The sequence below is a fragment of the Phocoena sinus genome, chromosome 18, assembly GCF_008692025.1.
Source record: "Phocoena sinus isolate mPhoSin1 chromosome 18, mPhoSin1.pri, whole genome shotgun sequence".
Lineage (NCBI taxonomy): Eukaryota > Metazoa > Chordata > Mammalia > Artiodactyla > Phocoenidae > Phocoena > Phocoena sinus.
Window position 1 is genome coordinate 3,565,476 of NC_045780.1, and position 14,087 is coordinate 3,579,562.

The 14,087-nt window shown below is 45.9% G+C and overlaps 1 protein-coding gene across 1 annotated transcript in view; it reads left to right on the forward strand.

The window, feature by feature from the left end:
- The window catches only part of ATP8A2 (ATPase phospholipid transporting 8A2), a 444,189-nt gene that overhangs the window by 18,507 nt on the left and 411,595 nt on the right, over positions 1-14,087 (forward strand). Inside the window, exons 2-5 of the mRNA XM_032611707.1 lie at positions 10,239-10,338; positions 10,809-10,907; positions 11,839-11,884; positions 12,909-12,949. Coding sequence (XP_032467598.1) covers positions 10,239-10,338; positions 10,809-10,907; positions 11,839-11,884; positions 12,909-12,949 — 286 coding nt within the window. The remainder of the gene's footprint in view (positions 1-10,238; positions 10,339-10,808; positions 10,908-11,838; positions 11,885-12,908; positions 12,950-14,087) is intronic.

Sequence of the window (14,087 nt, forward strand, 5' to 3'; positions counted from 1 at the left end):
TGTAGTTGTGATTTGCATTTCTCTAATGATTAGTGATGTTGAGCATCCTTTCATGTGTTTGTTGGCAATCTGTATATCTTCTTTGGAGAAATGTCTGTTTAGGTCTTCTGCCCATTTCGGGATTGGGTTGTTTGTTTTTTTGATATTGAGCTGCATCAGCTGCTTGTAAATTTTGGAGATTAATCCTATGTCAGTTGTTTCATTTGCAAATATTTTCTCCCATTCTGAGGGTTGTCTTTTCATCTTGTTTATGGTTTCCTTTGCTGTGCAAAAGCTTTTAAGTTTCATTAGGTCCCATTTGTTTATTTTTATTTCCATTTCTTTAGGAGGTGGGTCAGAAAGGATCTTGCTGTGATTTATGTCACAGAGTGTTCTGCCTATGTTTTCCTCTAAGAGTTTTATAGTGTCTGGCCTTACATTTAGGTTTTTAATCCATTTTGAGTTTATTTTTGTGTATGGTGTTAGGGAGTGTTCTAATTTCATTCTTTTACATGTAGCTGTCCAGTTTTCCCAGCACCATTTATTGAAGAGGCTGTCTTTTTTTCACTGTATATCCTTGCCTCCTTTGTCAAAGGTAAGGTGGCCATATGTGCGTCCCACCGTATTTTTATTTCTTGTCATCACTTCCCTGCTTCCTGTAGCCACGTTCTAACAGTTTCATGTTGTGCGGACCTTGATCTGGGCTCACAGCTCAAGCTTCCTGGTTAGTGCGTTTTGTACACACACACACACACCCCCCCCCTCCCCGGATTTGAACCCTCTGAGCATGGGGTGAATTGAAGCTTCTGTTGGAGACCAACTGAGGACCGTCTGGCTCAGACTGGATGGGGCAGTGAGGTCTACTTGGCAGAAACACTGCGGTGACGACCGGCCAGCAGAGGGCGCTGTGCTGCTGCCGGTCTGAGGTGTGCTCTGGGCTCTCCCCCCGCAAGGCAAGCACAGGGGTTAAGGGAATACTTATTTGATGTGGCCAACCTAGAGCTCAACGGTCAGAGGAGAGAGAATTGCTTTCCCTGCTCTCTTTCCCCTACCCCTCACCCCCGCCCACACTCATACTCACGCACACACAGTTGAAATGATTGTGCGCTGGGCAGACGTGAATAGAGAAAAGCTTGCAGAGAAGGTGACCCCTTGGGCTGTTGGCTCAGAAGAGAAGGATGTGGTTTGATGAGGAGAGATGTTCTAGGAATTTATCAGGATGAAAGGAAGCAAGAGAACTGAATAAGAGCTGAAGATGCTACAGAATAAAGTGACTTCCATTTAAGGGGGAGGAACTTTACTCTCATGTCTCCCGTGGGCTGAGTTACAGGGTGAAGACTCCCGTCCTGGAAACCAGACTGCTCTTCTCAAAGCAACGAGCGTGTAAACGCTTTGTACTCTGGGTGCCAGGCTGACGTTTGCTTCTCGTTAGACTCATGGAGGGCAGGTTAAAATTCCCTTCCTTTTATCCGTGACCCGGGGCACAGTTGCTGCTGGCGGAAGGAGGTGATTGAAGGGATTACTATCAGATATGAGTGTAACTATCTCATTTTGTGGTGGGAAGCAGTATACGAGTGAACTAGGTCTTCAGCCTAATTTCATGTTCTAATAAACAGCTCCTTATGTACAACCATTCCTGAAATTAGCTAAACATCCACGGACTGATGGCCCCTTGACAGTTACATCTGGTACTATTAATTTTTATTTAAAATATTTATTAAAATAATACGTAAGGCAGTTAAAAGTTCCAATAGTGTGGAAGCTTATCATGAAAATCAGTAGCTTCCAGCCCTGTCTCTCCCATTCTGATTCTGTCCCACCAACGGCAACCACTGTTTTTAATTCTTTTGTTGGTTTCCATCGTATTTCTAAGTTAGGTTTAGAAGAGAGCTCTCTGAATTCTCTTATAGATGAAGATTTAACTTATTTACTTCAGGATGAATTAGTGAAGTAGTATATCATGTTTGTCTCCTTTCTAGTATAACTTATTTTTCCTGTCTCAGTTTTCTTCTGGAACATTTTTGTTTTGTTTTTTACATATCAATTCTTATTTTTTCCATCAGAACACTGTATATTTTGCAACCTCTTGTTATATTTTATTATTATTATTTTTTTGCGGTACGTGGGCCTCTCACTGCTGTGGCCTCTCCCGTTGCGGAGCACAGGCTCCGGACGTGCAGGCTCAGCGGCCATGGCTCACGGGCCCAGCCGCTCCGTGGCATGTGGGATCTTCCCGGACCGGGGCGCGAACCCGCGTCCCCTGCCTCGGCAGGCGGACTCCCAACCACTGCGCCGCCAGGGAAGCCCTCTCTGAGTTCTTTGAGCATCTTCATGGTCCTTACCTCGAACTCTTTCTCAGGGAGATTGCTTATCTCCACTTTGCTTAGTTCTTCTGGGGTTTCTTCTTCCTTTGTTGGGGACATATTCCTCTGTCACCTCATTTTGCCTCATTCTCTGCTTTTATTCCTGTGTATTAGGTAGGTTGGTTATGCTCCCTGATCTCGCGGGGTGGGCTTATGTGGGAGACATCCTGTGGGTGCCAGCAGGACACTCCCCTCTGGTCACCAGAGCTGTGTGCTCTAGGGGTACCCTTTATGTGGGCTGCCTGGGCCCTTCTGCTGTGGCAGTGCTGACTACTGTAGCTGTGCTGGTGGGCGCAGCTGGCCCCTCTTCTGGTTGGTTGCCGGGCCCTGCCGTGTGTAGAGGCTGCTGGAGGCTGGTGGGCGGGGCTGGGTCCTGGGCCCTCTGGTGGGCAGGGCAGGGCCGGGTCCCGGCACTGTTAAGCTAAAGGAGGTGGTCACAGTACTGCTCACCAGCCCCAGTGTCCTTGAGGTGGGGTGAGCCCCCAAACTGGCTGCTCTGAGTGTCCTTGTCCCCAGTTACCTCCTTTCTCTCCAGGAGGCTCTCCAAGGTCAATCCTGCCTAATAGGTGACTGTGATGGTGAATTTATGTCAACTTGATGGATATTTAGTCAAACATTATTCCGGCTGTTTCTGTGAGGGTGATTTTGAATGTGGTTAACATTTGATTCGTGGACTGAGTAAAGCAGATTTCCCTCCCCAGTGTGGGTGGGCCTCGTCCAATCAGGTAAGGGCCTGAATAGAACAAAGGGCTGAGTGAGAGGGAACTGTTCCGTTCCTCACAGACGTGGTGCTGGGATGTCGTCTGTTTCCTGCCTCTGAGCTAGAGCTACACTGTCGGCCCTCCGGGGTCTACAGCTTGCTGAGTGCAGATCTTGGGACTTGTGTGAGCCTATACATATATATCCTATTGGTTCTGGTTCTCTGGGGAACCCCAACGAATGCAGTGACCCTCTGCTCTCTTGAAAATGGGCTGACCTGTCTTCTCTGGTAGGTCAGGCTGCCTGCCTCACAGCCCAGGGCCCTTCCTCAGGCCCCAAGCCCCTCTGCAGGCCCCTCTTTTCCCATGGCTCATTCTCAGAAGGCATCTTAGAGGCAAGGAGACATCTTTCTTGCCAAAAGCAGAAAGGAGTCTATTTTGGGGGGCGGTGGGAGAAACTCCTTAGCTGATAATTCCGCTCCTAGATTTTAAAAACGTGGCAGTATATTTTTACACTGTTTTCTACTATTTTAATGGTGCCTGAGTAGGCAGAAGTGATAAATGTGTGGGTCCATTTTACAGTTGGGAGTCAGAAGCCAGGTGCACTTGAGATTGGCCTTTATGCTGTCGAATCCCATACATAAAGACTTAGGCCCCTCGTGTCTCTGTGTTCAGTTTCCGACTGGCCCCTCCATGGGTGTGCTCACTTCTGGGAGCTCCAGCTGCACCCTTAGCTTATCCGGCATGCAGGAAAGTGCACAGAACCCAACAGGAAATTTGTAATTAACATTAAACATTTGGGGCTTCCCTGGTAGCGCAGTGGTTGAGAGTCCACCTGCCGATGCAGGGGACGTGGGTTCGTGCCCTGGTCCGGGAAGATCCCACATGCCGCAGAGCGGCTGGGCCCGTGAGCCATGGCCGCTGAGCCTGTGCGTCCAGAGCTTGTGCTCTGCAGCAGGAGAGGCCACAACAGTGAGAGGCCCGCGTACCGCAAAAAAAAAAAAAACAACATTTGGATGAAGGTTGGCAGTCATGTGAGAAACAGACAAAAATAAAATGATAAAGGAGAGACAGACTTGCTTTACATCCAGCCCCGAGTGAGGTTTGTGTGTGTCCCACACCAGTGAGCTCTGCACCCTGACTCCACCTCTGCTGGTCTCCCATGTAGATGTCACTCGTGGTTGGAGCTCCTGGGCTCTACCTGCTTGGGAGTGACCTCTTGGACAGTCACGGTGACCTCCCTTTGCGACCAGCAGCGACACCGCCTCTGTGACTGAGGGCAGAGACCTGCAGGATGGGTTTGAGCGCTTCTGCTTCCGTAACTTATTTTCAGAGTCATGTCGCACCTTTGACTTCCAGGGCAGCCTTAATCCTTCCCTTTTGACAGGGCTTGTTTCTCTGGGTTTGGAAAGGATATGTTGAATTCTCAGTGAAGGGCCAAGGGTGTTGTAATTCAATAGACTGACCCATAGTGCTTTTCTTTGGTGGCAGTGGTGGGATTGGGCCTGAACTGTGACTCCTTCTGTACTTGTCTGCCTTTAGGCCAGGTAGTTTCATAAGAGGTATTTGCTGTATCTTTTTACTGAAGATGGGAAATCCCATGGAAAGGGATCCTTTGAGATTTGCCATGTAAAATTGAGTCAGAGTCTCAAACTCCTTTTCTTCTGATTTTATAGCAGAAAGTTCCCAAGTTTTCTCGTAAAGCAAACGAATCAAACCTACTCTTCCACGGTGCCATGTTTAAAGATGTTAGCCGTAGGCATATCTAATGTCTGGCCTTCGGAACTGCTTGCCTAAGAGTTTTCTTCACCGAAAGGTTCTCCTGGCAGTAAGCTCCGTGCTCAAAATGTTGCCTCCTCTCTGTTATCTTCTTTTCAGCCCACGTTTCTATGTGAGATAAATTGCCTTGTGTCCAAAGCTATTCATTGCATAATGTATTGAGTAGAAAAACCAAATTAGAAATGTGATAGGAACAGGACACTCATGCTGTTTAATGAGAATTACAGGGGTGTCTAATTTCTGAACTTAAGTTCAAAGGTATATTTATAAGCTGACCGATTAGGACTCAACCCGTTTTTCTCATTGGATGTGTACTGTAAAGACTAGGCTGATTTTTCAGCCCGCACGGTCTATGATGAAGTGCTGTGGGTAATGACAGCACTCTCCGTACCGGTCCAGGTCCAGTGACTGCTTTCTGGGAACAGGTTATGAGGCCAGGCAGTATCTAGCACATCTTTTCCAGTTGTAGACAAAGAAACCGGAAAAGTGTTGAAAATAAACACGTCCACGTTTGGAAGTGAGCTTATTAGTCTGTTCTTTGTAACTGGTGAAATGTCAGTAGCTCAGTAAAATGAAGTAAAACCTTCTAGTGAGGTGGGCCTGTCTTGACATGGGCGGGCCCTGGTGATCAGGGACTTTTGCGTTCAAGGTTTCCAGAATATAATTTGGGAGGGGCGACTCCACGGCAGGGGATAGGACCTGTCCGCGGCGGGCTGCCTGTCGGCACGTCCTCCTGGGCGAGTCCCAGGTGTGCCGTGAGGCCCGTTGTCAACGGGAGTGGCAGGGGGTCCCCTGGGGGCTTTGTATATACTGGTCTCATGGCTCTTTTTTAGGGGTTGGTGTGTAATGTACTCTTAAGGGATAAATGAATTAAGCTGTTTATGAGGGCATGAATGGCCGTCTTAGGCCGTGTCTTTTACCTTCAGTAATCCGGAACTCCTTGCTGAGTGAACGTGTGAGAGCAGAAAGGTGGAAGGTCTCCTGCAGGGAGCTGGGAGAGGGAGGGTTCCCAGAACAGGGTCATGGAGCCACTGGTCAGCTCACAGAGTCAGCTTCTGTGAAGGGGTTTAAAGGGGCCCCCCGGTCTTCCAGTAAACACTGAATGCTTAGGCCACCTTGGGCGCGTACGAGAAATGTATTTGTCCATGTGAGGCCAGAGAAGGAACACACCCCAGTGTGGGTTACTGTTCACATCTGGAAGGAGAGTCTTAAGCTAGTTTGGTTCCTGGGTTTCCAGAGGCTTGTGATCCAGAGAAGTTAGTCTTTGAGCAGCTACTGCATTGTTAGATTTGCCTTTGGAGAACAGCCGTCAACTTGGATTTTTTCTCCCGGCTGGAAAATTGCATTCAGACATCACCCCGGGGTTGGTTCCGGAGCTGCTCTCCGGAGGTCAGATTCTGGAAGTGCTTTTGTTGTGACAGGAGGGAGCCCCTGACCCACGTGTCTCCAGGCCCTATTTTCTGATACGTGTTTCCCATACTAGCCAGCTCCTAAAGAGTTTCCACGAGGAGCGTGCCCGCCACACACGTAGCCAGGTTCCTTCCCTGCTGGGTCAGGGGCCCGGAGAGAGGTCTGCAGGTTGGCCTTGTCGTCAGACCTTGTCTTATCCTCGGAATCCTGCAGAGACTTCCTGTCTCCTGAAGACAGAAAGGCCAGTGGGGACATGAGCTGCAGGGCCTGAGTCAGCCCCATCGCCCCGCCCCCCGGTCCCCTCCCTGCCCCTGCAGCAGGAGGACGGCGGCTGCCCTCCCTCTCAGCGTTTTTGTGCGCGCTGTTCCCTCTCTCTGCAGATTTCTTTTCTGTGCATCCACGTGGCTGGTTCCTGCTTCGTCACCTCCCTTAGGCCTTTGCTCACAGGTCACCTTCTAAGTGACACATTCCCTGATCACTGTCGAAAATAACTTCTTCCCCTGCTCCCGCCCCCCTCACCCCGCAGTGTCTCCTTCTGTGTCCTCCATCCCTGGTCTGTTTTCCTCCACGGTATTCTTCACTATCTATCCTGCCGCATATTTTATTTGGTTTTAAAGTGTCATTTTGTCTCTAGAATGTAATTCCCTTGCGATAATGCTTTTGTGACCCTTTGATTCCCCGCAGTGCTGGGCACCGTGCCTGGTACCTAGATGAGGCTCAGTAAATACCTGTGGAAGGATGGATGGATGGATTTTTGACAAGCTCCTGGTCATTCTTCATGTCACCCGATTTCGGGAAACACTGATCTAACATATTTAGAGGGAAGCTGGGTGAACCACGGGAAACAGTTCTGTTTTCTCCTGGTCATTTCTCCCCGTGCCCCAGGCCTTACAGACTCACTAAACGCCTGAGATTTGCTTGCAGCCAATGCCTGGCCAGGCCATCAGGGAGGCTGACACATGCAGTTTGAGGGGGAATCTTCTGGGGTAACGAATTCAGCTGGTGAACAAACTCTTCTGCTGGGAAGCTCTTCATTCACCCCTTTCATCCTGTAAATTTTCTTTCCCCCGGGGAAGTGATGGTAAATGCCTCCCATCCAGTTACATTTTATCCTGTTCAGCTGGGTTGAACTCAAATGGGTGACCTGAACACATCTGCCTCCTCAGGGGTAGCTGCCACTCCGTGTGGTTCTCAGACCAGCAGCATTGGTCTCACCTGGGAACTCATTAGAAATGCAGAATCTCAGACCCCTTCCAGACCCACTGAATCGGGATATGCATGCAATGGTTAATCTTATGTGTCAGTTTGGCTGGGCCAGGGCGCCTGGACATTTGGTCAAACGTTACTCTAGGTGTTTCTCTTAAGGTACCTTTTGGATGAGATTAACATTTATCGATAAATTGGTGGGCTTGGAGTAAAGCACATTGCCCACCATAATGTGGATGGACCTCATCCATCAGGTGAAGGCCCGAGTGAACAGAGACTGACCTCCCTGAGGAAGAAGGAATTCTGCCAGCAGATGGTCTATAGACTTAAATGGCAACATCAGATCTTCCCTTGGGTCTTCAGTTCTCCAAACCTGTCCTTTTGGTTTTTTATGGAGGCTTCATTGCAGACACGTGACTGATAGAATCATTGGCTGTCGGTGCTTGAAATCTCCAGCCCCTGTTTTCTCTTAGGAGGGGGTGGGACTGAAAGTTTCAACTCTGCAATCATGTGGTTGGTTCCCCTGGCATCCAGCCCCCATCCTTAGGTTACCTGGGGACTTTCCATGAGTCACCTCATTGACATAACAAAAGATACCTTTATCGCTCTCAACACAACAGAAATCCCAAAGGTTTTAGGAGCTCTGTGCCAGTAACTGGGATGAAGACCAAATATATGTTTCTTGTGATAAATCACAGTATCACAGCGCCTTCAGAAGAAGGCTAGAAATAATTGTGTCTTAAGGATGACTCTTAATCATTGTGTATCGCAAAATACCAGGCTGTGACACCAGATCTTCCCTGCAGCAGTGGCCACAAATGGTACATGGAGCTATCCCATCCCATCCCATTCCTTCCTCACCCCCCCATCATATGGCCTCAGGCTGCTGTGTGTTTTGAGTTGTCAGTTTTTTAAAAAATACATTTATTTTATTTATTTATTTAGGCTGCTTTGGTTCTTCGTTGCGGTGCACGGCCTTCTCATTGCCGTGGCTTCTGTTGTTGCGGAGCATGGACTCTAGGCACGTGGGCTTCAGTAGTTGTGGCTCGCGGGCTCAGTAGTTGTGGCCCACGGGCTCTAGAGCGCAGGCTCAGTAGTTATGGCGCACGGGCTTAGTTGCTCCACGGCATGTGGGATCTTCCCGGACCAGGGCTCGAACCCGTGTCCCCTGCATTGGGAGGTGGATTCTTAACCACTGCGCCACCAGGGAAGCCCGAGTTGTCAGTTTTGGCATTTCATCCGGTCATTCCAGGTTTGGTCACCATCAGGTGTTATAGAAGTACATGTGCCTCAGGTGCCCTGTCTTCTGAGCGCTTGACTCTTCTCTTTGGTGCTTGTAATTAATGTGTATTTTAAACCCAGAAAATCTCTCCTGACTACTTCAGGTAAGAGGTGGCTTCAGAAGGTGAGCTAAGACTTGGCAGGTATTTTTATGGATGAGCCTTTGAGCAGCTAAAGGAGGTATGGTTCGTTTTATCCCTCAGGTCCCCAGTTTATGCCTTGCCATTATCGCACTGTTCGTTGATTATCTGCTATGTGCTAGGAACATACAAAGTAGAAGTTGTTTAAAAAAAAAAATCAGGTGAGTAAATTTTAAAGATCTTATTGGCTTTATTCAGTGATTTACGAGTTCGGCAGTATCCCATCGAGCAGATGGAGTAGCTCTGAGGAGTTGTACAAAGTGGAAGGCTTTTATAGGTAAAAAACAGTGGGACAAGGACGTTACTAGCTAAGAGTCACTTGTTTGGGGCAAAGTCACATTCCTGTGGGGTGTATCAGGTTGATAACCTCCCTAGTGCTGACCAGGTGATTCCAGACTGACTGGTTAAGATTAGATTCCTGGAACAGGCTGAAGCTGCAATTACGTCAGGCGTTGAGTCTCAGTTTGAGGATGTGGGCTGAGCACAAGTGACTCCATTTTGGGTCTGTTATTTGTTTTTTTAACAAAGTAAACATTCGTACTGTTCCCAGAATCTATTCTGGGGGTACATAAATATAATACAAAGCAAAGCAGAGACTATATTATGGAGGTGTAAACACCACCCTGTGACTTGGAGGAAGAAGAGCCTTTGCGAATTGGACCAAACTTCATGGGAGGGCAAGATTAGTCCCGGAGACACGGCGTGGAAGGAGGGGATGTCTCACGTGGAAGTGGAGTGTGAGTGAAGGTGGCTGAATGAAGGATGTGTGGAAGGGGGGTTCATTCAGGTGTGGTTGAGCATAAAATGTCTGTGTTGAGTGTCCAGAGGGACGCATTGAACTGTCGACCACACGCCCGTTACCAGGGCATGCTTGATAGAGTGGACGTTCTACGTTGAATCAGCGGCTTTGTGATAAGAACTGTAGTGACTCAGGAATCCTGGGGTAACAATTCTACCTTGGTTTGTGTGAGTTACTAGGTAGATGCTTCACCTCTCTCTGTGTTCATATATTACTGCTTTGGGAACACGTGCCTCTTTCTGTTTTGTGATCTTTGATGCGTATCTTTATCTTTACAAACATCGTTTATACGCTTAATGTGTTCATAGCGCAAGGCTCCTAGAAGGTGGGTACATTTCCCTGGTTACACCGTGTGACACTAAATGAACACGTATGTATCAAAGTTTGAAAACAAAGATCACATTAGAAGATTTTCGTAGGAAAGGTGTCTTTTTACAAGACGGAGAGGGCCAGCAATGTTCTTGTCCTGAGTTTTGAAATATTTTGTTTTTACAATCACTTGTGTAATTTTGGAAACTTTGTTTTCCTGTTTTTTAGAATTTACATCCATAACTGATAGCAGCGTTTTCCTTTGTCCTCACAGTACGGCCAAGTACAGCGTGTTGACGTTTCTACCTCGATTCTTGTACGAGCAGATCAGGAGAGCTGCCAATGCCTTCTTCCTCTTCATTGCCTTATTACAGGTGACATTTTTTAAAAAGTTACTTAAAATTCATAACCTTAATTGTATGCAAAATAAGATCTTGCTAAAAAGATCACTTAACTGAGAAAGGGTCATCAGACTTGAATGAAATGTGCCTCCTTCATCCAATTACTGTTTGCTTGAACAAATGGGATCTTTGCATAAAGGGAGACTTCTTTAGGTATATCCTTCTTTGTGTAAGGATAATTGCAGTTACGAAAAGAGGCACTGAAAGAAGACTGTGGGATCTGACTTCTAACCCTCTTTTCTGATCCAAACACAAAACGACGTTGGGTAGAATTTTAAAAATATGTAATGGACTTAGCTAGTTCTTAAAATAAGGTAATCACTTTGTGACAGAAATGAATGCAACAGAACTGCAGAGGAGCGAGGAGTGTGTGCCATATTTTCTTTTTCTTGGAGAGGATTTTAATTTGCCAACTTCCCACTTTTGGTCTCTCTGTCTTACAGCAAATTCCAGATGTTTCTCCAACAGGAAGATATACCACCCTGGTGCCATTGATCATTATTTTAACAATCGCAGGCATCAAAGAGATTGTAGAAGATTTTGTAAGTTTTTGCTTTCAGATAGTAAAAACATTTATTGAATGTAACTTACAACTTATTTGCTGCTTTGAATATTTTAAGACAGAAAGGTTGGTCTATAGGCTAACTAGGCTCTCAAGTTTCATGATGGTATTTTTGGGGACAGAATGTGTACACACAGTGTCTGAACTATACAGTGAAACAGAAGTAGTTCAATCTGTATTTCCTGATGTTAGGTTTATGGACCCGCTTTGATTTTTATTGCCGATGTTCCTTACATCCTCCTTGATAGCGTGCTAGTCTGGGTAGCAAATATAAAAGCATATTTTATGTCCATAAAAGACTGAATTGCTGTCTAGTGTAGCAGCACTGAGGTTACTTTACAAGAATCTCCTCCCTCCTTATACTTCAGTGCATCTCCAAATTCATTGGCTACAGCCATATTCATGCTCTTTCCTGTTTTCTCTCTGTCCTCTTTTCAGGCTCTTCCTTCTCCCCTTCCTTTCTGTCTGTCTCCCCCTCTCTCTCAACATGCATGCACATTTTTCTGGGAATAGGTAAATGAATAAATGCAGTACAAATCAAAGCAAAGGTACTTTGCCCCCAAAGTTCTTTATCAATAGAATGAGTTCAGTTGTTTGTTGTTAGTTTATCTTATAGAATAATTCTTTTAGTTCGATCTAAAACAATCAAGGAGTAGAAAGTTTTATGCTTCAAAGTGTTTTTTCCTTGCTGTAACCAAAATATAAGCATTTAAACCGCATCTACATGTACGGTGCTAGTCTCTGAGTTTAGCGAGTGGCGCTGGATCACGACCATTGAACTGAATTTTAGGACGTTAGTGTAGCTGCCCGTTGATCTCCTTGTCTTGTTTCTGCTGGATCTTATCGTTCGCTGTTTCAGTTATTCATCAGGAACTTTTGAAACTAACACCTTTTTTTTCTTTCTGTAACAGAAGCGACATAAGGCAGACAATGCAGTTAACAAAAAGAAAACGATAGGTAAGACCCCAGGCTGACTCATTTTTTCCACTAGAAAACTTAAGAACAAGACTCGCAGTTAAGGAATTTTAAATAAGTAGTTAATGGTGTTGAGATAAATTGAGGGAAATCTGGGACTTCCCTGGTGGCGCAGTGCTTAAGAATCCACCCGCCAATGCAGGGGACCACGGGTTCGAGCCCTGGTCTGGGAAGATCCCACATGCCACGGAGCAACTAAGCCCATGCGCCACAACTACTGAGCCTGTGCTCTAGAGCCCACGTGCCACAACTACTGAAGCCTGCATGCGTAGAACCCGTGCTCTGCAACAGGAGAAGCCACCACAATGAGAAGCCCGCGCACCGCAACAAAGAGTAGACCCCGCTTGCCGCAACTAGAGAAAGCCCGCGCGGCAACGAAGACCCAATGCAGCCAAAAGTAAATAAATAAATAATTGAGGGAAATCTATGAGATACTTTAAAAATAGCAAAATGACAAACAAATCCAACAAAGGGTGAGTCCTGGTAATTAAAATCTGAACAGGATTTGTGTATTTTAGAGTTTTAGAAAAGGTTTTAATTTTCAGGAGCTAGACATATTTTATGTACATAAAAGTCAAAGCATTCATAGCCTTGGTTTATAATTGCCCCCTACCTACTTATTGTTGCCCCCTATCTACTTATTGTTGCATTTCTAGAACGGTAGCTCTGTGTTAATGCAGGGGGGGCGGTGTGTTTATGCGAGTGTGTGTGTTTTGGTGAATCTTGTAAATGCAAGGTGATTATTTTCTTCACATGGGCTAAATATGAATAGATGTATTTGCAAACATGAATATTTATGTGTATGCATTCTTCTATATATGGTACATAAGTACCTAGTTGGGGCTCTGTTTTGGGCAGTGATGATGTTATATGTTTATGTCTAAAGATACGGTATGTTGGAATTAATCAGTGGAATTTTAAAAGGAGCCTTTTGGATTTTGGAAAGCTGATTTTATGTTGATTATCATCAGTATTAACCGATACTTGTTTTGTTTTTCTTTTTCAGTGTTAAGGAATGGTATGTGGCATACCATTATGTGGAAAGAGGTAATAACAAATTTTAAAGATATGCCAGAAAGTACTGGTTTGGAGACCTGTAATTCATTGCTAGTGTTGACTTTGGTATAAAGTTTGTGTTAAGACACAAGCCATGTCCATGTCATGTAAGTGGTGCAGTGTGGGTTTTCCCTGAGGCTTTCCTAGAACGGGTGCATGTTTCCTCTGTTGCCGCATCTTCTAGAAGCCATTCCCTGTGTCAGTTCAGAGCTGGGAAATTCATTGCCCCTGATGGATATTTCTGAAATTTCAAATCACTTTCTGGTTTCTGAATCCAAGTAAAGAAACGTTCTCCCCTGGTCTTCTGTTGTTCTCTTTATCTCAATGCACTCTTTTAAAGATTTTTTTTTTTAACTTTTGAAATCCTCCCTTCTGACATTTTTGGTGGAAAGGGTTTGGGTTTGTAATTAGTCCTAAAGATAAGAAGTGGTAGACGGGGGGCTGGGAACCATCCTAGGTGGGTTCTGAGGCTGAAAGTTGCTGCTTTTAGCTTTACAAGAGCAAGGAGTGTTTGCCTCGCTGGAGTTATGGGGTCGGCGGGGTTTGAGAACGGCGTGGTGATTTGGTTGTCACTGGTGATAAATAGAAGATTTAGAAGAAATATCCCGTGCCGTCTGGGTGTTCTCTGGCTAGTAAAATAAGCTTTTTCAGTGAGTCTCTGTTGTGGCTGGAACTGAATGGTCACAAGATGTTTTTAGAGGGCGACTCTCATGACTCCGAGACTCAAAGCTGATTAACATGATTTCAGAAGAAAACTACATTTTAGAAGAGTAACGATAATAGTATCTCTTGCTAAACATTTAATAAAATGTTTTAAAACGCCTCTATGACCTTGGGAGTCTGCAGGATGCCCGTGATGTGGTAACCGCAGCCTTCCTTTTGGCTGTCATTTTCTTTTTACTTTGTTACAGGAGATCCATTAAGCCCCTTGGTAGTGTTTTGTGATAACACCTTAAGCCGGGTAGCCATCCAGAAGCCCTGTGTTGTAAATATTAATTGACCTCACTCTCATTGGGGAGTGAGTGGTTCTCGGTCAGGTGCTTGGAGATTCTTGCCTTCACAGATGGTAGCAGTGCTCCTAGCACGCCATGGGAACTTGAGAACTCCCACGGCACTTAGGAGTGGCCTC